The sequence below is a fragment of the Aythya marila genome (assembly GCF_965140915.1).
Source record: "Aythya marila genome assembly, chromosome: 3".
NCBI lineage: Eukaryota > Metazoa > Chordata > Aves > Anseriformes > Anatidae > Aythya > Aythya marila.
Window position 1 is genome coordinate 84727865 of NC_139044.1, and position 20761 is coordinate 84748625.

The following is a 20761-nucleotide window of genomic DNA, read 5'->3' on the forward strand; positions in this document are numbered from 1 at the left end:
GGTTAAAGCTTGAGCATAGACAAAATACTCAACTCAGATACTCCCGTTCATTCTCCAAGATCAAAGCAAATGCAACCATTTCGTATTGTTCTGTGCCAAAAAGCCACTTAAATGGGGTCCTGCTGCCGTGTTGGAGCCATGGTCCATACAGCATCGTGCACATGTGATCCGTGGCTTTGCCAGTAGCCCTAGTACTGAATTCTCCTGAGAGGGAAAGTGGCACGCTGGTGCAGGACGTGGTTTCCCCTGTCAAACAGGTGAACTTAAATGTTTGGAGGTGATCTGGAGATGAAAATGATGAAAGGATTGCAAGATACACCTCGAAGTGAACAAAACCAGTGAGTGACAGCTGCTTAAAAGCACCCAAATGAGGGGGAGAGGGGGGAAATGATAACAGGTGAGTCATCAGCCTACCAGAGAAAAGTGTGATTAATTGGCTGCTTAACGTTTAATTCCGATGCCTTCGGACTCAGGGAGCAAATTTATGCAGTGGGTGTAATTAACATTTTACAGCATTAGTGTCCTGCTGGATTCACTGCTTCTGGAAATACTTACTGGGTGGTGACGAGAAACTCTTCTGAGGGAGATAACTTGGCTAAAACACAAGTGAGTTAAGGGAGGGCTATTGGCCTCTGTCCTGTGGATTGTACTAGGTTGCTGTGTCAAGTACATGCATCTTTGATGCTGCCAGCCTCCTTAGAAATACCTGTAGTGCCCCAAAACTGCAGGCATTGCCAAGTGTGGTGGGTGAGATAAAGGGTGAGAAATAAGCAGGGACTGGATGCTTCTCGTGTCCCAGTCCTTCTGCTTGCCTGCGCTGTCCCTCCTCAGAGCCTGTTCAGACTGCTTGCTGATTCAGACAGGCTGCAGGAGTCCTGTTTGGGCACTGGCTTCAATCCTTTATCGTGGCATTTCCCATAAAGAAGGCTGAGGACTGGAGTGCAATACGTGCAATGAATAATCAGTATTAAAACAGGCAAGTTAATTCAGGTGCTGGAGAACTTTTAAAAGAATAATTCATTTCAAGCCACACAGACGCTCTATTAAAGCTGTAATAAATTAAGAGGAGACTTTTAGTTCTGTTGGTATTAGATTCGGGTACTTCTCTGAGAGCCTGCAGCCCAGGTGGCTAGCTGTGTGCCATTTTAAAGCTTACATCTGCAGCTTTGGCTGCTCCCCGTATCATATCATAGAATCAGTAAGGTTGGAAAAGACCTGCAAGGTTATATCTGTATGCTCTGAGGGTTTGGTTTGTGGCAGACTGAGGTGTGTGGGTTTGGTTTTGTTGTTTTTTGTTCTCCTCCTCCTCCTCTTGGAATCTCTACAGCCAGTAGCGGTGAACGTACTGCTAAGTGATTCAGACACCTTGCTCCATTTAATTTAAAAGCTTAGGGCCTAACCACATAGATGCTTACTTGAGTTTCAGCTGACCTAGTCTGCAGTGGCTGGAGAGCTGCAGTGAAGTTCTATTCGCTTGTAATTTTTTGCATTTGTGCTACACATCCTGGCTCAGTCCCACAAATAGAGAAATAAACTGTATGGGATATTAACTGCTAACCAGAAAGAAAAAATGGGGCAGAACACTAAAATACTGTGAAGAAATAGAAAAGCTTTGTAAATGTTTAGTTACAAGATACACAGAGTTGTTTCTCACGTGTTTTCTTACATGATGCATGTCTTCGTTTTGTGATACCTCTCAAGTGTAGTGCTCCTGGAGCTAACAAGAGAAGCGAAATAGCTTGATTAATAAAATGGTGTAGTTTGTAGGACAGTAATTAGATACTGCTGGTTTGCCTTCCTTACACTGCAGAATTTAAATCCTGCTTTTTTAAGGAAATCTCTCTTAAAGTTGCGACCGGGCTTCAGGGGGGGCTGCTTGTTTAAAATAAACAGCTCTGCGGAGAACTCTCACTGCTGAGAACCACTTTTAAGCAGTCACCGTCACTTCTGCAGTGTCCTGACAAATGTAATTGGACAGATGGGTGTGCTGGATTGGCACTCTAAGTGTCTTTGCGCTGAGAATAGTATCAATAGCTATTAATAACTTTGAAAGGCTCTCCAGATAAATTAGTGAGTAGCGACCTTATAGCTAACGAGTGTGTGTGTTGTTCAGCTGAAATCTTGCATGGATTTTTTTAAATTATTTTTGTAAATCAAATGTGAATGCATGGAATTTCAAATTCGTGTATTTCAGTTAATTTCTTTTGAAGCTGATATTAAATGCACAGGTAGTCATCATTGCACCAGTTCAGGATTTCTTCCGATGAATGTCTGATGCATTTTTTTGCTCATTTTTTAAAATTTACTTCTTGATAAAAGAAAAAAAAAAAAAAGATTGTAGGCTCAGTAATAAACCGAGAATGTAACCAAACATCTAAACTCCTGCCTATTGGCAAGGAAATGCTGAATCACCTATACCAGAAGCATTTGCATATAAAAACACAGTGAGCTTCAAAGAAGTTTCTAATGATTTTCATTCTAGATCACTATCAGTGCAGTCTTACGTATTGAAGATCATCATCTTTTGCCTTCCATATTTTAACAGGGCTTCATTGTGTCCTCTTTGGACATTACCAAGGATATTTATTCCTTTTCACTCGTTCTACTCTTGCCCTTGCACCGGAGGAAGAAATTGGAGCACTTCTTGTATATATTTCCCATTAATTGCCCCACATAATTAAAAAATTAAATCCTGCAAGATTAGGTGCCTCGGGGCAATTCCAAATTTATATGTTCCTCTGCTTCTTGTCTGGCTTTGCAATGTGAGACTCAAAAATGTAGATACACAAAATGACAGGCAGATCTTGTGTGTGCAAAGATTTCATGTTCTTGCCTTACATAACGTGTTCCTGCTGGGACTCTGCCACTGAAAGACACCTTAATTTACTTTGAATTCGCCTTACAATTGGGTGCTGCTTTACATGTGTGGTCCAAAACGTGTGCCACCTTCCAAAACAGCCCTGTACTGCAGGCTGTGCCATGACAACAATCATTTTGTGAGCGAATTAGAATCTGGGTCTTAGGCTTTGAAAGACAAACGCATTAATCCCCTGCAAGATTCAGGCACTCTCTGTCAATTCTAATCAGGTGAAGGCACTGGGCGTTTTGCTTCAACGCATTGGAGGGATACTTTTAATTCGGGGAGATGGCCTTTTTATTTCATGCTTATTTTGTTTTTCAGATAATGATGCACTGATGGTATTTAAAATAATGCAGGGTTTAATACACTTACACGTCCCCTTAAGCTGTCGCAGTTCTCTTGTCATTTGCAGAAACCATTTGTGGCCATCAGCACCAGTGAATAATAGTACACAAAATTCCACTGTTTTTGTGAAAACAAGGGGTTTTTTTGTTTGTGCGTTGTTTTTTTTTGTTTATTTGTTTGTTTGTTTTTAGTTATTCTTTTGAGTGGCTTGGAGGGCTTGTCACTTAATTGGTTGCCTTAATTTGTCTTGGTTTGAAAGAGTTGCTCGCTTCCCTGAAAAGCGAACAAGGGTGCACGTGTAACCGTGTGTTTTCTGTGTGGAACAGCAGGCTTACCCCGTAGCTGACAGTAAGTCATTTTTGTAATACCCTCTGTGCAACAGGAATGATGTACCGAACTGATCTAAAACTTAGCAAGTTACTTTGTATTGTCCAGGCAGGATCTCATAATAAACGATTTTTGTGTGTGTGCATTTTTTTTCCCAAATCTCGCAGCCTCTAGGATGAATACTTCCATGTTTTCTGATTTCACAGTATTAGTGGAAGGTAATCAGATGCAGGGTCTCCTAAATGCCCTTAAAAAAATGTGATGCTTCTGTTTTGATTGATCAGGTTACACTCCAGAACTGAATTCAGAGGGAATGCTCAAGCCTACAGTAGTCATACGGGTGTTTCATGTTCAAAATGTTATAATCATCCCTACTAGTTATTACAGTCACCAAAATGCCAGTCAGGTGGATTCCCTGGGCAGGGAGGTGTGCAGTCCGTATCAGTGAGCTGTGCGTTTCATGCAGGTACATTGAGGAGGCTAGTGTCTGAGCTGTAGTGGGTCACGGGCCAGAAACCCTGCACAGAGGGTAGGGAACAGCCTGAGACTACCACACAGGTACAGAAGTGTAGCGTCAGCTGTTCTGGTGGTGAGAGAGAGAACTAAATATTTCTTCTGGCATTCTCCAGGAAAACAGGTGAAATAACTGCTGACAGTTCTGATGAAGCACCAGAAGAAGCCCATTTGCAAGAGAGTTTTCATTTAAAATAAATAAATAAATAAATAAAATAAAAATTGTTCCCTTCTCTGTCCTTTCACTTATAAGTGAAATCTTAGTCTCCTGACACACAAAGACATCTGAAATAGGTCACGCTTTCCTGTTTTCAGCAGTGGATGTTAATATTAATCTCTTGGGTAGAATTTAAATCTCCTTCCAGTTTCACATCTCTAGTATTGTTGATTTAGCAGTCAGGACCCCACAAAGCACTAGGCTAGAAAATAGAAGCTGGGTTCACGACTGTGTCCCTACCTTTTCATATTGCTTACGCAGTGCAAAGAGGCCAGGAAGGCAACCAGTCCTCTTGCTTTCCTTGCCCTTAACACCTTGTGCACTGCAGTGTCTGAAACGAGATGCAGGTCTGATTAAAGCATGTCATGTGTTGGCTTTTGCCAGAGCTGCCTCTTAATTAAGAAGTGACGCCTTTGTTCTTGCTCGGCAGAGATGAATCTCTGCCCACTGTTTTACACCGAGTGGAAGACAAGGATCTCTTCCTTTGCTTTTGTCCTTTTAAGTGGTGCTACCTGTTATTTTTAAGTTCAGATTTGTTGAGCGATTGGCCAAGCAAGTGGAAACTAAAGCATAAGGGAGAGGGCTGTGCGCTAATTGCGGTGCAGCAGTGCGATTTCCATTTCTGTACGTAGTAGTCCGTGAGTCTGGAAAATGGGGCAGCTCTTCTGTGGCTCAGTACTCTGTGCTGTGCTGTACAGCAGTTGTCCTCATGTTTTATGCACAGTGTGTTATATTGTAATGGAAGTATCCGTCTCGGGGACCTGCTGAAGAGTAAAAGGTGACTTTTCTCATTTCCTTCAGTTCTGTTTCACTGCCTGCATTTCCACAGCCAGGTTTCCACACGTGAGGAGGGCACGGCCTCTCTCTTGTTTTTTTTTTGCTTCTGCTGTTAAGTCATAACCAAAGCAGCTAGACTGTTTTTTATTTCTTTTCCACTTCTTTTTAGGCCTGATGGCATCTTGTTTGCAGGTTAAGTATTGTAAAATCAACAGGAAGCAAGGTGAGTCAGTGTCAGGCAGGCTGTCTTTCTGTAGAACGCAGGATGTGAGATTTATTAGAAATACGGGAGGTCTCGTGAAATCTGCTCCTAAAATAAGGTTCTAAATTCACAGTCTTAACAGCAACCAGGGCAATGAGAAAGAGGTAGGGAAGGAGGAAGGGCAGTGCTGTTCTGTGCTTACCTCATGGCAAAATTCATGGATCACCTCATGCCCCTGCTCCCCATGGGGTCCCTCCCATGGATGCCATCCTTCCCCAACTGATCCTGCAGGGGCTGCCCGCAGGCAGAAGCTCCTCAAGCACTGCTCCCACACGGCTCCATCCCACGGGGTCCATCCATCCCCCAGGAGCAAACTGCTCCAGCACGGGTCCCCCACGGGTGGGCGGCAGCTCCCCCCAGACCCCTGCTCCTGCGTGGGCTCCTCTCCACGGGCTGCAGCTCCAGCCCGGGGCCTGCTCCTGCGGGGGCTCTCCATAGGCCGCAGCCTCCTCCAGGCCACATCCACCTGCTCCACTGGGGGCTCCTCCACCCATGGGGGGGCTGCAGCGTGGAGATCTGCTCCATGGGGGACCCATGGGCTGCAGGGGGACAGCCTGCTCCACCAGGGGCCTCTCCCTGCACAGGCCACAGGGGAACTGCTGCTGCCTGCCTGGAGCACCTCCTGCCCTTCTGCTGCACCGACCTGGGGGACTGCAGGCTTGCTAGTTATGGAATAGCTACTTTAATCTCAAGTTATAGCAATAGATAAAGCCTTCATACCATGGGCAGAATGATACACTGAGTAAGGAAACGTTGCTATAGTCTTCCATCCTTCCAGTGTAGCAGAACCATCATCTAATACTATGCGTCACTTGTTCCTCAGGCAAGGAGTGCTTTCTTGTTATAGATCCAGGACTTAATACAGCAAATTCTGGGCTCTAGAGTATGTGTAACTCTAGATCCAATGAGTGACTTGAGAAGGCTGTCTTTAAAAAAAAAAAGAAGATGCTGGGAGCATCCCTCTGAACTGTTTTATCTCATAGTTTTTCATTAACATCGCTACTGTTTTGTCTGAAACACATCAGACTGACATACATCAAATAACATAGGTGTTTGGCATCATACAGCTGGTATAAAACTATTGGAGGCTTTTTAATGCCTAGTTTTAAATTAACAAAAGCTTTTAATTTTGTAAGTATTTTGCCAAGCCTGTTTCTTCCATTTGTAGTGGTGTTGAATATTTGGTTATATTGCTGCTGCAGTCTCTGACTGTTACAAGCAAAATGGTTTTTGGGGGTATGACTGGGTTGGGCTGAGTGTGGGCTCACTTGATTCAGTTTTTTTATTGTTTTGGATTGTAGAATTGGACAGTAGAGCTTGCTTGACATAGTGAATCTCTCTGTGAGGTAATGTGATTTTTTTTTTCTTTTTAATTATTTTTCCTTAACTTCTTAGAATGAATGAGCATGTTGTGTTTTTATGTAGCTGATACGAATAGCTGATGCAGCTATTCTGGGAGAAAATAATATTTAACAAATGGAGTGCCTAAAATGATGATGAAATTTATTTTGTTCAGACTTCTGACTCCTTCTGTTTGCTTCACCCTCCCCAGACAAGCGTGTTGATGACTGGCCCTTGATGCAGTCTCCATTTCCAACACTGACTATAAGCACTATTTATCTCCTCACTGTTTGGCTGGGCCCCAAATGGATGAAGACAAGAGAGCCCTTCCAGTTACGTTTCCTGTTGGTTGTTTACAACTTTGGAATGGTTCTACTCAACTTCTTCATTTTCAAAGAGGTGTGTATGCGCTCTCACAGGAGGGAATTCCTATTACAGTCTGCGTGCCTGTAGATTGCAAGGGAAAAATAATCTTGTGTGTTTATGGTGTCTGTTGAAGAAGATTTGGCCCAGATTTTTGAAACTGGATTTGCCTCTGACATGAATATTTCTTTAGTTATTATTTAGTTAGGTACAATGTGTTTGTGAATAAATGTCCTGGATGGGTGTATGTAAAGAACTTGTACACTGTCTAGTCCAGGATAGTATTTTTTTAGATTTATATTACTATAAGTACCAGAGAGACTAGCTGAAATCCATAGGGATTTAACATTTATAACTATATTTTGTCCGTTCTTTTTAATAATCTTAAAAGGTGTCAGACCTTTATTAGAAATAACACTTTCAGTTGGCTTCTTGAATGTGTTAATCACTTTTAAAAACTCAGATGTATATCGTATTGAAGTATCTTGTTTGTAAATTAGATTTTTTAGAATAAAAATAAAATGCATTGTATCTTTATATAAAAATAAAAGTATTGAGTCTCCTAACATTTTGTTTGCAGAGTTCTGAATACGTTACTTCTAATAAAGTTCAGTGTGCTGCATTTCTCCTTTTGTTAGATTTTTTGTACAGCAGAAGTGGTTAGTAACAATGCAATGGAAACTTTGCTTCAGCAGAAGCTAAGTGGGATTACATTAACAGTTTGGAAACCGTTATTCCAGGAAAGTTGTTCAAAATGTAGCTGATCATAAGGAGTAGTTTATGTTACTGTGACTTTGCTCATGTGGGTTTTAGGTCTTCTTCCTGGAAGGCCTCTGATCGTGAATTTGCAAGATCCATTTCCAGGAGTAAGCAAACAGATAATGCAGTTTAAATTACAGCATCTCAAAACTCTTTTCTTAGACTCAGTTCTGCTGTATTTTGCTGGGAAAGTGGAAATCTTCTGTATATTGACCCTTTCCAGAGCTGTAATAAAATCACTAAGTGGTTTCACACTGTTTTTAAGACATGGTTCAGTAAAACTAATCCTAGCTACCACACCTTAATCATCATTTTCTCTAAGTTGTCTTCTTGTGCTAAGCAACTAAGGAATAAAATGCTAGAGATAAAACAATTTAATGCCTACACCCAAGGATAATTATGGAAATGGATAAAATCTTGGCAGATTAAAATTGAAACTCCTCTGAAAAGAGTTTGCACTGGTTTTGCCATTTTTGTCTTTTTTGTTTGTTTGTTTGTTTTAATTTAAATCAGTATGCATTATCCATAAGCTGAATTACACCAGGCTTGTGGTCAGTTTGTGTACATACCTCTGTTGGATAATACATGCATTTGCATAGCGTTTCCAAACTACTGAGGTCTCATTTAAAAATAAAAAAAATAAAAAAATGCGGGTTTGAATGTGTTTGCTGCTGATAGTCTGAAAGCTCCTAATTTTAGGTATAGACAGGTTCTAATCTCCTGGTGTCCTATCCAATGGATTTTGAGCTGGACTATTGATATGACACTTGTAATAGAAGTTGACTTGTCTCCTTCTCTTCTCAAGACTGATGAAACTTTTCAATTGTTGTCTTTAAGCCAGGGAAATTCTACTTCAGTCTGTATGAGGTTTACAGTACCCGTGTGCCACTGTTGTAATTCCCATGAGTAACATGGTTGGTGTGAGTAAAATGATACCCTGTTTGGTTTTTGTGCATGGCTAGAGTTTCCAGGTATTGCTGAGAACAGAATTCGGACTTGAAATGCTTTTGATAAGATCCATAGATCTTGTTTTAAATTTACATGATATTTAAATATTCATCCTGATTGCAAACTGCATTGGTCATCTTCAATAACATGCATTAAAACTTAAAAAACAACAACAACAAGATGCATAAAGCACTGCCAGGTTGTTTAGCCCAAGATGCTCACATATTGGACTCAACTTCAGATTAAGAACAAACTTCTCTCAGAACCTGCAGAAGTCCTAGATGCCTATAACCCCTGTTTTGCCACAAAATCTTGTATTTCTTCATTTTGACGGAGTAGCTTCAGCCTGAAGTCAATTTATTGTCTTTGCCAAGCAAAATCCTTGGTGAAATTACCCAGTAGACTGCAGCAGAAACCTATTAGTTTCCGTGTTAGTTTCAAGTTCAGTCAAAATGAGATGGAAGTCAGGTTAAGGATAAGAATAGACAGTGGCTGCCCATGTTTATTTTGGAAATCTTCTTGTGTCACCCTTCTTTAGTTTTACAGTTCCCAGTTTTCGAGTTATGCCTGCTCCACTGCTATCTTTTTGATCCTTAACAGGGTGGGTTACCTGGCTTTAAACAATCTTGGATCACAACATTTATGAACATCAAGATTTAAAGTATTACCTGAGCCTTGTACAGCTGTAGGCATGTGTTCTTTTTTCCAATGGGAGCTTGCTTAAATGTCAAGTTTATCTTCTCCTATTCAGGTTTTTGCACCACACCTTGTTTGGAGCGTCCCTACAGGAGCACGTGGTGTGCTTTAGGCCATTCCTGTTGGCACAAACTGGGGCTCTTCTCTTCATGCAGTGTCTCTCAGTATGTTTTGTGGGTGCTCAGCATTGTTTGTTCAGCTTTTCTGGTTTTATTTTTTTTTTCCTTTCTGGATTTTGATAGATACATTGTTCTAAGAACAGTAGATCCAAATTATCTAATCCCTGTCTATTGGAGCGAATTCTTTCTACTCTAATCCATCATGGCTTTTGCATCTCCGTCATTCATAGTGAAAGCAATTAGGTATTTTCTGCCTCCGAATCTAGAGCCCTCTAAGGGAGGATTCATGTTTGAATAGCTTAAGGTCATGTTGGAAATCTTACTAATTTGTACAGGGCTCTAATTATCTGGTCAAAGGTATGCAAGGAAAAATGAGTACTCTCTTTAATATACAAGAAAACAGGCACTGTGTTAACAGGCTGATAAAACTAAATATTGGCTTTCTTCAGTAGTACTCTCAGGACTAATAAGGACACTTAAGTATTTCTGTTCAGGTAAGTTTGAAGTAGCAAGAAACTTGCTGATAACTGCTTTGAACAAGAAGTTTATATAGTACCTTTCCCCTCACATGTGACTTTAATATTTTCAGCTGTTTTTGTCATCACGAGCTCGAGGATACAGCTATGTCTGCCAGACTGTGGATTATTCAGATAATGTATATGAAGTTAGGGTGAGTATTTATCTCTTTTTTTTTTTTTTTTTTTGTATTTGTGTATGTGTGGATGTAATATGTAACACTACGTGATGTTTAAAGTCTTGTCTGAAAACGGTGTTCCCAAAGCTGTGCTGTCTGCCGTGACAGCATCCCGTTATATTCTCTCTGACCGCTTCAGGCTTGACTGCTTTGCACATAGCAGAGTTAATCACGGCGCATCAGCGTATCTGCACTAACTTTCATTTGACTGCTACAAATGAGGAGAGTCTTGAAGATACCATCCTTGACTTCATCCATGGCAGTATGATCCAGGATAAGCTTTATACACATACTTAGATTGCAAGCCTGTGCTGCAGTTTATGATAGAGCGTAACCGCAGTGAAGGTGTAGTTCTAGATCAAAGCCAGCAAGATTTGTCAGCAGGTACTGAAGCTGCACTTCATTCACACTGGTGAGGCAACTTCTTGTATCCTTTACTTGTTTGGCTTCATGAACTCTTGCTGGCTCCTGGCAAATGTATTATCAGTATACTTCATTGCAGAAGCTTGGATTTCAAATGTGTGTTTTTTGGAAAGCATTCAAGTTAAAATCAAAGTGCAGATGCTTGTTAACTTCTGTAATGCCGTTGACTAGCTCATGTGCTAAACCTTATCTTCCGGCAGAGCTGACACTTGAGAATCTTGCAGCTGTCCTTGCAAGTTTCATCCTCGACAGATTAGGACACGTTCCTGAAAATGCAATGAAAGCATGTTATGGTCTAAATACATCAAATGTTAATAATGGGTTTTGAAAAATACTTCTCAACAAAGGGGCTGTTCACAGGTACTCAAACGCCTGTGCAAGTGTCAGGGGTGGTAGTGAGAAGAGCAGGTTTGATTTTTACAACTTCTGTGTGATGGCTGATACTGCTGAACAGCTCTGTAGGTTTTTATTGACCCAGTGGTAGTCACTTTTCTTTCTTCTTTGCCAGTACTGTGCACCTACTGTGTCATTCACAAGAATACTTCTGTTAACGATTTTTTTAAAAACAAAAATTATTAAAGTATAACAATGCTTGATAGGTTGTGGGGTTTTTTGTATTTTTTTTTTACTGGAAAAAATAGGTTGTTCAATCCATATATGTTCTTTGTGCTTCCCGGCTTTTTAAGATTTTGCAAACTTATGGATCTGAATAATCTTTATTTCTAAAGTTCTGCCTTGTAACACTCAATTTGCAACTGATAGAGCTGGGAAAGCAGGGAAAATTGAGTTCTCTCGAGTGTTGCAGTAATTGTTTAGTACGTTGTCAGTCAAGACCCATATCTTGATTATTATTATCTGGTAGCGCTGAGTAAATTCTCACTTCAGGAAAATAGGAGTACTACAAGTGTACTTTGAGGAGTCTAGGATAAGTTTCGGGTCTGCTTTACAGTGTATCATGCTTTGCATTTAGATGGTGTGGTTGTGTTGCTTGTCATACATTGTCAGCAAACAAAAAATCAAGATACCTTTTGCAACGTTTTTTTTCTTAATATAAACCTGCAAAAGTAATTTTAAAATATCAAAGTGTGGGCAACTTCCTGCAGTTTCAAGTTTGCAATCACATCCCTGAATACCCTCTTAATAGAGAAAGATACTAAATGTCTAGTATTCATTGGCAGCGCGGTTTCTCAGAAGAGGAATGCTGCAATAACGGGCTTACTTACATATGCAGTCACTTTATTTGGTAGAAAGTGAGTAAATGAGCGCTGTATTAGTCAGATAAAGGAAATTGTAAACAGCACTGAGCCCAGAAAGCATTGTAGAGAATGATCTGGAGAGCAGCAGCTTCATACATAGTTTCATTGCAGGGGTTGGAAAGCTGTAGCAAATACTGAAAATTGTAAAAACTAATCACATACGGTGATCTGAATGGAAATGTAGAAGTCTTGGCATGACCTCCATTTGTATCTTTTCCTGCTCAAAATGAGGGGCAAGAAGCCATCCTCTTTTCCTGAAGGCAGTACGAAGATGTGGTGAATGGTCCCATAGCAAAGGCATGGCTATCCTGGGTGGCAGGAAGTCTTTCCTCTCCAACCCAGATCTTGTCTCAGGACCTTAGCCAAATGATTTCAAGGGAGCAGTGTAAGACTGGGCACGTGGTGGCACTGCCCTTGTATAGTGCAACCCCAGCAATCTGCAGCTCTCAGATCTCTTGAGTCGGAGGCGGCCGCCTTGTTGTGCTGATTCTAAAGGGGACATCCTTCCAGGAGTTCAGCTGTATGTTTTCAACTCTATCAAGCTTCTGGCATTCACCGACGGTTAATAAATACACAGTGTGAAGTTCGGTCCTCCTACGTAGGGTTTTGAGCCTACCTACACCTGTTAATCCCACCCAGGTGTCCCTTTCAACAGGCAATGGACAACTGGAGCAGGCAAGTGATAGAAATTAGATTCCGCAATTGCAAAAAGACCTTGCTCCTTTCAGATGGGCTTACCTTCTGGGTGTAGTAGGTAGCCTTACTGGCTGCTGGCAGGACATCGAGGAGTTTGTTCTGTAATTGATTATTTAAAAAAAATAAAATAAGTCTTCATACTAGAGAAGAAAGAAAATGGGAAAAATCCCCAATAAGGGATTTTGAAGGAACTGGAGCTGCGTTTTGGAGGAAAATTTAAGTTTATAGCTAGAGAGCCAAAATAATATAGGTGCAGAGGTGAGGTTTAAATCCATGCTTTGGAGTGCTCCTTTGGAAGCTCCAGTATTTAGGGTGAACACTTTCCCACTGTTGTCTAAATTAAGACATGTTAGCATCTGTAAATAGTCACTTTCACATCTGCTTGTGTTTGTGTGTTCTTGTTTCCCAGAACAAGGTTCATCTATTTGATTAGCATTTCTGGAGAGCTGAGAATTAGGAGTTGGGGTGAACTAGTTCCTAGTTTTAAGCGTACCAGTTGTAATTGCTAAGCTGAGCTGTGGTTGTAATTATGCTCTGCTTTTACTCGCATTGTTTGTATGTATAACTATAGCTTGAATAGTTTCCTCAAGTGAAACAATAACAACTTTCTATGAAAATTAACAAATTTCTATGAAAAGGGAACTTGACTTAATAAAACAAATGCCATTTCCTATAAACAAAATTCTGTAAGTGAAGTGGGAGGGGGAAAGTGAGTTCTTTAAAAATAAACTAACAAGTTTTCATGTTATTGTTAACTGCTAAAAATCACCTGTCTCTTCAAACTCCTTGATGGATAACCATCTCCAACCTCAAAGGAGGAAGGAGGGTGCAGGAACAGAGCCCCGTGTTAAAACAGCTCTCTGCTTAAAAACCCTGCAGCAGGCAGAGGTCATGGGATTGGACCTCTTGTTGACCCCCTTAATCCTAGGCTGTAAAGTAATCTTTCTGTGCCATCTGGTGTTTTAACAGACTTAGGCTGATGGACATGAAAACTGCCAGAAATGGGATGGCCATGACCAGAATTATTCGTTTCAGGAATTCACCTGTTTTAATGCATATTTTCTTTTAAGCTGCATCTTTCTTTCATGCTGTGTCCAAAGAGAGACCACGGGTTAGGTCGTAACTTCTGATGCTTTAATGGGGAAGTTTGTGTATTGTTCTGCTGTCTTTCTGCCCCCATCACTGACTGCATGCATGGCTTGGGGCAAAGGACATAATACCTGCTTCATTTTTTTCTGCGTCTGTAAGCTAATGATCAAAATGCCTGCATAAGTCATTGGGAGCTCTGCGGTAGTTCAGTACCTGAAGTCCATCAGTTGTGAGAGTGACGGGCAGTAAAACTTCAAGATAGGAAGGAGGAAGGCAAAAGAGCTTTTAGGCCAAAAATCTATACAAACACAAAAATTGGCAGGTATAATCCTGAAAGGGAAAAAAGAGAAAACAAAAGAAAATGCAGGCTATTTTTATTCTTAAGTGATGGGAAGCATTTTGATCAAAACTTCAGTTGATTTTGATCCCTGGGCTCTAATTGTTTCTTTCTGCAAGGCAGGTAGAACTCAAAAGAGGAGGAATAAAGTGCATTGAATGACTTCCCAGAAGTGTACAGTGAATCTGTGGCATCCTGGGCATGAAATCTAAGTGTTCTGTTGGGTTTTTCTCCGCTTGTGTGTTGCTCTGTCGTACCGTAAATTTGGAAATACAGCTTGTTCCTTTAACAAACTACACAGCAGCTTGGTTAGAGCTCTTCTGGCAGTTTGCTTGTAGCAGACCTATTGATCCTTTGCAAGTTTCTCGGCAGGCAGGGGGTCTCCGGAGGACCTGAGCGTTGTAGCTGGCTTGTCATTTTATGGGCACGGTCCAAAGTCGCTGCTGTCAACTGATGAGATGAAGAGATGCTTATCTTAATTTATTCAAAAGATGCAGCTTTAGCAAAGATCTCTGCAAGATGCCGAGCTGTTATGCTAATCCATGGGCGTGAGACGAAGCCTTGGTGTGGGTGTTAGGCGCAGGGCTCCCTCTCCCAGGAGCAGAGCTGTGCTGGATGTTGGGTAACTTCTGCACCCACAGCTCCTGCGGCTCGCACCGCATGGCTGTGAGCTCTGAGGTCCATGGGGGTCCCTTCTCTTTCGTCAGGCACCTCTCCAACTTTGGCAGATATTCAATATAAATTTATTTTTTAATATAAAACTGACAACATCAGCCTCTTCTTCCTGAGATCCGAAGTAGGCTACGTTATGTCTATTGAGTAATGGGTACACAGGAGGCTGCGGTTTGGCATCGGTAAGCTGTGCAGTCCCTTTGGGAAACCGCAGAGTCTGCAATGCAGAGCTGCAGCACTCTTCTGCTCCTGTGCTGCTGGTTCTATTTATTTATTTCTTTATTTATTTATTTCTTCTACTGTAATCCCTTTTTAAAACTTCCACCCATCCAGTTAGGGCTGTGACAAGCTTCGTCCAAGGAGAGACGCGTTCCTTTCCAGCTGTTTTGGAGATACGGAGGGAAACTCCACGCAGGGCTGTAGCATTGCTCTGTACTGCCTGGTCTCCTGATGCCCCTTCCTCTCGCTCACCCATACCCATAAATCTCACAGGACATGGGTATTTGGGAAGGGAAGCTGCTGCTCTCTTCATTTTTCTCTTCTGTCTTCCCCGGGGACCATGGGGGTGGTAGAGTTACTTCACATAATGTTAAGGTAAGAAAGTCTGATTTGCCTTCAGATGAGTCTGAAGAAGATGAAGTGAACAGCTTACAAATAGGAATGTGTTGTGACATTGCCTGCTTTCCTTGCTGGTGGTGCTGCTTTCATTCCTCCTGCCTTTTATTTTTATTTATTCTACGTGTGAGTCACCGCCTGGGATATGTCCTGGTCCCACCCTGCATAACAAGCTAGTTGACTTACATTGCCAGCAACTACACTCACTGCTGTGCTTTGGGATCGGGAAGGGAATCCCCACTAACAGCATATCCCCATAGCACGGCATTAGCAAATTGCTGCACAGAGCTTCTGGGCTTAACCTGGTACAGCAATGCTCCGGTTTCAGCAGGAAGCCTTGTTCACGCTGCATCTTGGGCAAGATCTACCCTAATTGGTGGATTAGGGAAAAATGTTTGGGTGTGTGGCGCTGCTTTGTTGGATAGGTGGGTTATATCTGCAGCTTGTCTGGCTCCCTTGATCTCGCTTCTTCTGTTCCCTGACTGGAGCATAGCCACTGGGGTAGTGCTGGTTTCCAGAGAGGGAGACTGGGTGGACTGGAAAAAGCTGCAGGGAATATTCATGGAATCACAGAATTGGGTTGGAAGGGACCTTAAAGATCACCCATTTCCAACCCCCCTGCCATGGGCAGGGACACCTCCCACCAGACCAGGTTGCCCAAAGCCCCATCCAGCCTGGCCTTGAGCACCTCCAGGGATGGGGCATCCACAGCTTCTCTGGGCAGCCTGTGCCAGGGCCTCACCACCCTCAGAGTATTTCTTCCTTATATCTAATCTAAACCCACCATCTTTTAGCTTAAATCCGTTACCCGGTGTTCTGTTACTACACTCCCTGATTGAGTCCTTCCCCATCTTTCCTGCAGGTGTTCGTTAAGTACCAAAAGGCCACGATGAGGTCTCCCTGGAGCCTTCTCTTCTCCAGGCTGAATATTGCCCTAACAGATGTGAAGTCTTTACCTTGCCTAGCTTATAGACTGATTTGTTATCTTCCTACCAATGTGCCTGTGATAGCGAATGAATTTTATGTAACGTTTCAGCCTTTGCATTTTCATTTTATGGTAACGTTTCTGCCTCGTTGTTCTGACCACATCAAAGTGTTGCTTCATTAGTGTGGGAAGCCCTGTGGTAGTCTGCTGCCACAAAGCTTTGACACAGAATGAAGACACAAATTCCTTATGCATAATGAGTAAACTGCTCAGAGATAATAAAGCTTTTAGTTCTGTTAGCTCTTTTATAGCAGCAATTTGTGAGCAGCATCCTCAGAATACTACTTCCACTACATTCAGAGTAGGTGAATGAAGTATTGTTTTGTTGTTACTCTAATACCATCAGATGTTTGACTCCATCTCAACATTTACTACGATTTGGGGAAGGCAGAGATGTTCTCTTGCAGCAGCTAGATGGAGATAATTTTATTCCATTTAAATTAGAATCACTAAAACCTTTTTTTCTTCTTTAATTACAGATAGCTGCTGCTTTATGGTGGTATTATGTCTCCAAAGGAATTGAATACTTGGATACAGTATTCTTCATCCTGAGGAAGAAATTTAACCAAATTAGTTTCCTTCATGTCTATCACCATTTCACCATGTTCACTTTGTGGTGGATTGGGATTAAGTGGGTTGCAGGTGGACAAGGTGAGTTCCCTTCCTCCCATACCCTTCTGAGTGGACGTAAGGGACAATTATTATAATTGTTTAGGATCAATGGAAAAAAGTTTTGTTAGACTTAACATTGTTATACAGAAAGTTGTTTAAATAGCACTGAAGCAGTGCAGTGGATTTAACGTGTATGATCTTCGTCTGTGAGAACTGTGGGGGAGGAAAAGATAGATACCAGGGCCCATATTCTAATGAATTGCAAAACTTTTTTTTTCCTCATGGGCATCAATTGCAAGCCTGAAGTTCTGTCTTCAAAATTATCCTTGTTCTGTATGAAACAGATGAATGTGTCTTGCTTAACTTTAACTTTTGCAGATACAGAGAACTGCAAAATCTAATTATGGGCAACAATCTGTGTGCAAATGTAATGAAGTTAACAGAGACATTATTTTGGCATTATATCTGAGTTTGGAGTTTGCTTTATTTTTTTTTTTTGTCTAAAAAGGCTTATATAAAACTCTGAAACCTTCCCTTGAAGGTGAGCCAATAAATCTGTCAATTAACTTTTAAAACTTATTAATGACACCAGTCTCTAATTCATTATAAGTCTATTTTTTCCCGTTTCATTTCTAAGACCAACATCAAAGAACTTTATTCCATTGTTCTTGCTACATCCTCCCTTTCCTGCAGTGTACCTTTTGCCCTGTTTATCTCTCTCAAAAAAAAAAAAAAAAAAAGGAGAAGACCCTGTTCTGTTTGTAATGTGTTTTGTAGGCTCACAGCACTGAAAATAATGGACAGTGAAGAACAATTTTTTTTTTGTCAAACCACACTGATACTTAATGTATGTGAGTTTTATGTTCTCAGTTAACATAGATGTCTCATACTAGTAGGTGGCATATTGTTTTCACAGGAAGTTCCATCATAAATTAACTAACAAGGCCTACACATAGTTAACCACATGGGAATCAGAGCCGTATGATTTCAGCAGCTAATGTCTGCCTTGTCCTAAAGTTATATACGTCACCACCATTTTGATCCTCTCTGTAGTAAAAGGAAAAGCTTAAAAGGATATACTTTATTCCTGTTAAATGGTTGCTAATCTTGACAGAGCAAAGAGATCTTAATGCGAAGGGAACAAATGCCTTTGTTTCCAGCATCGATCGTTCTGGTAAAAGTGCTATACATTGATTTAAGAATGCTGGATATTGTAAGTCATGAATAAAGAAACTAAAGATGAGCTATTGAGACAAACTCATTTTGCAATGCCCTTCAACATCTTACAGCCATAAGTGAAGTATTGCTTTGTATTATTTTCTGGCCTCTTTACTCAGACTGCCACGTGAGTTTCTTGATTTCTTGCTGAGTTGTGAACCTTACACATCTAATTATGGCTTAACAGATTTAAGTTCAGAACCTGAAACTGCTTTATACTTTGTGCTGTCAAATACTCCCTTAGCAAAGGGAGCATCATACTTATACTATAATAAGTAATGTGTAATCCGTGTGATTTACGTCTGTTCAACAAAATTTTATGAAAAGCTATTGCATAAGAAGTTCAATGAAAGTCGTGACACACTAATTGCACGGACAGCTGTTTGTGTCAGTACATGTCAGCTATCAGGTCTATGCTCTACAATTGAATATTTCAAGGATGGAAGCCAGACATGCCCTGTGTTTGCTATCACACAAATACTAGAATAGATATTTTTCTTTTCTTTTTTTTTCAAAAGTACATGAAAATCTTTCTTTTGTTTCTGGACAGCTTTTTTTGGAGCTCAGATGAATGCATTTATTCATGTCATTATGTACATGTATTACGGATTAGCTGCCTGTGGCCCTAAATTTCAGAAATACCTGTGGTGGAAACGATACTTGACCATATTGCAATTGGTAAGTGAAATTTCTCCATTTATCTCAGAAATTATTATCTCTAAGTAGATTTCTTTCTTCAGAGCTTTGGAGCAGATGTTGTCCTTTTCAAAAGTTCTTAGTTGCATGATGCTCACAGCTCAAGTTAAAATTAGTATATTCTTAAATGTAATTAAGCAGTTAAAATAATTGCCTAATTATACAACCATTGTTGTGGGAAAAGTTCTTAAACTCTTATTACTGCACAGCGGCATTTGTAAGTTTTAAAAGATTTGTATTTTCACAAAACAATCACTGTTATTTAGTGACATAATAAAAATTATTATTACACTGGAAAAGTGCTAAAGATGACTTCAGCTCAACTTTAGGCTGGCATTGACTCCATTCCTCTGCACCCACATATGGAAGCAGTCAGTTACCAGGCAGTAATACTACATCTGGCTATCCTATTCTAAATCCTATGAAATTGCCACCGTAGCTTAAAGACAAGCTTGTGATCTGCTTTGTTGTACAGCAGTAACCTGATACAGGAAAATGTAGTTTCAATTGAAAGTGTCTCTGTCTATTTATTTAGTTTTTAGTTTTCAAATGTACTTTAGGGCTAGTAAAACAGAACTGGAGGTAGAAGTATGGAAGTATTTATTTCATGTCTCAGAAACTGCACAGCATGGATAAGAATTTTGTGCATTTACTGATACTGCTTTATGGATTGTTTCGACTGAATTTTAAAAAGTTCAATAGACAGAGAAAATCCAGATCTCTTCGTGCCTTCTCATTTTTCTCATTCTGAAAACTCGTGCCAGATAGTGCAATGAAGTTGATGCTTCTGGTCATGTGTTGGGGGATACAGTTTCCCCCACCATCCTATTCATCTGTTTTCATAACTTAACACCCTGGTATACATCAGTGCAGTCAGACCCACAAAATGCATCCAACCCTTTTTTTGATTGTGTATTTTCTGTCTTTCAGGTGCAGTTCCATGTGACTATTGGCCACACAGCCTTGTCTATTTATATTGATTGTCCTTTCCCTAAATGGATGCACTGGGGTGTAATTTTCTATGCTGTCACCTTCATTTTCCTGTTTGGTAACTTCTACTATCGGACATATAAGCTGCCCAAGGAACCTGTAAAGAATGGCAAAATAGCAAATGGTGCTGTTGCAAACGGAGTAAGCAAAGCGGAAAATAATCCAGTGGTGGAAAATGGAAAAAAGCAGAAAAAGGGAAAAGCAAAAGGAGAGTAACTCGATCCAGGCCTTAACCGTTGTTGGCAGTGAGGAACCTACAGTTTGGTTTATAAAAGGAAGAAAAAAAACCACTATCTGTACCAATTAACCTTAGGTTACTGAAGAGCTAGAACACAGATATTTTCATTATTTATGAAGATTGTTTTAAGAACAAAAAGTTGAATTTCTATTGTAATTATGTAATTATCACACACATGGTCTCTGTGTAAACTTGTAGACTGCTGGTGTTGGTGAAAGTAAGGAAGAATTGCAGTTAATTCCATGTTTAGCAGTCCAAAAATCAAAACAATCATTGACACAACCAGTTTTATTGGCACCCACGTTTCTTTGGGGGAGGGAGGGAGAGAGGAAGTAGCATTTGGATACTTGTGTTTTCTTTCCAGAAAATTATTAAATTTCAAATGATGATGTATTATCTAATCAGAATGTGCAACTTTTCTTGTCTTCCTTGGAAAGCATCTTCAGACACATCATGTTTATGTGCTGTCAGAACAGTGTTTGACTTTTCAGACATTACTTGATTTAATTTAGTGTCTGTTACAGTTTTTCGGTTGTTTTTTTTTTTTTTTTTTTTTTTTCCTTGTGTGGAAATATACCTACCTCTTCATCTGCTGAAAAGAATATTGAGCATTAAATAACTGATTTCTGAAATATGGAGTCCTCTAATATACATATCTGTTAATAAGAATTTAGCAGAAAAAATAATTTCCTGTGGGAGTAAAAGGGACTTTT

At 40.5% G+C, this 20761-nt stretch overlaps 1 protein-coding gene across 1 annotated transcript in view; it reads left to right on the forward strand.

Annotated features, from left to right (window-relative positions):
- ELOVL4 (ELOVL fatty acid elongase 4) overlaps window positions 1-20543 on the forward strand; it is a 28997-nt gene extending 8454 nt beyond the window's left edge. The window contains exons 2-6 of the mRNA XM_082757885.1: window positions 6854-7041; window positions 10117-10197; window positions 16774-16945; window positions 18675-18802; window positions 19751-20543. Coding sequence (XP_082614011.1) covers window positions 6854-7041; window positions 10117-10197; window positions 16774-16945; window positions 18675-18802; window positions 19751-20026 — 845 coding nt within the window. The 3' untranslated portion in view covers window positions 20027-20543. The remainder of the gene's footprint in view (window positions 1-6853; window positions 7042-10116; window positions 10198-16773; window positions 16946-18674; window positions 18803-19750) is intronic.
- The last annotated feature ends 218 nt before the right edge of the window (window positions 20544-20761 follow it).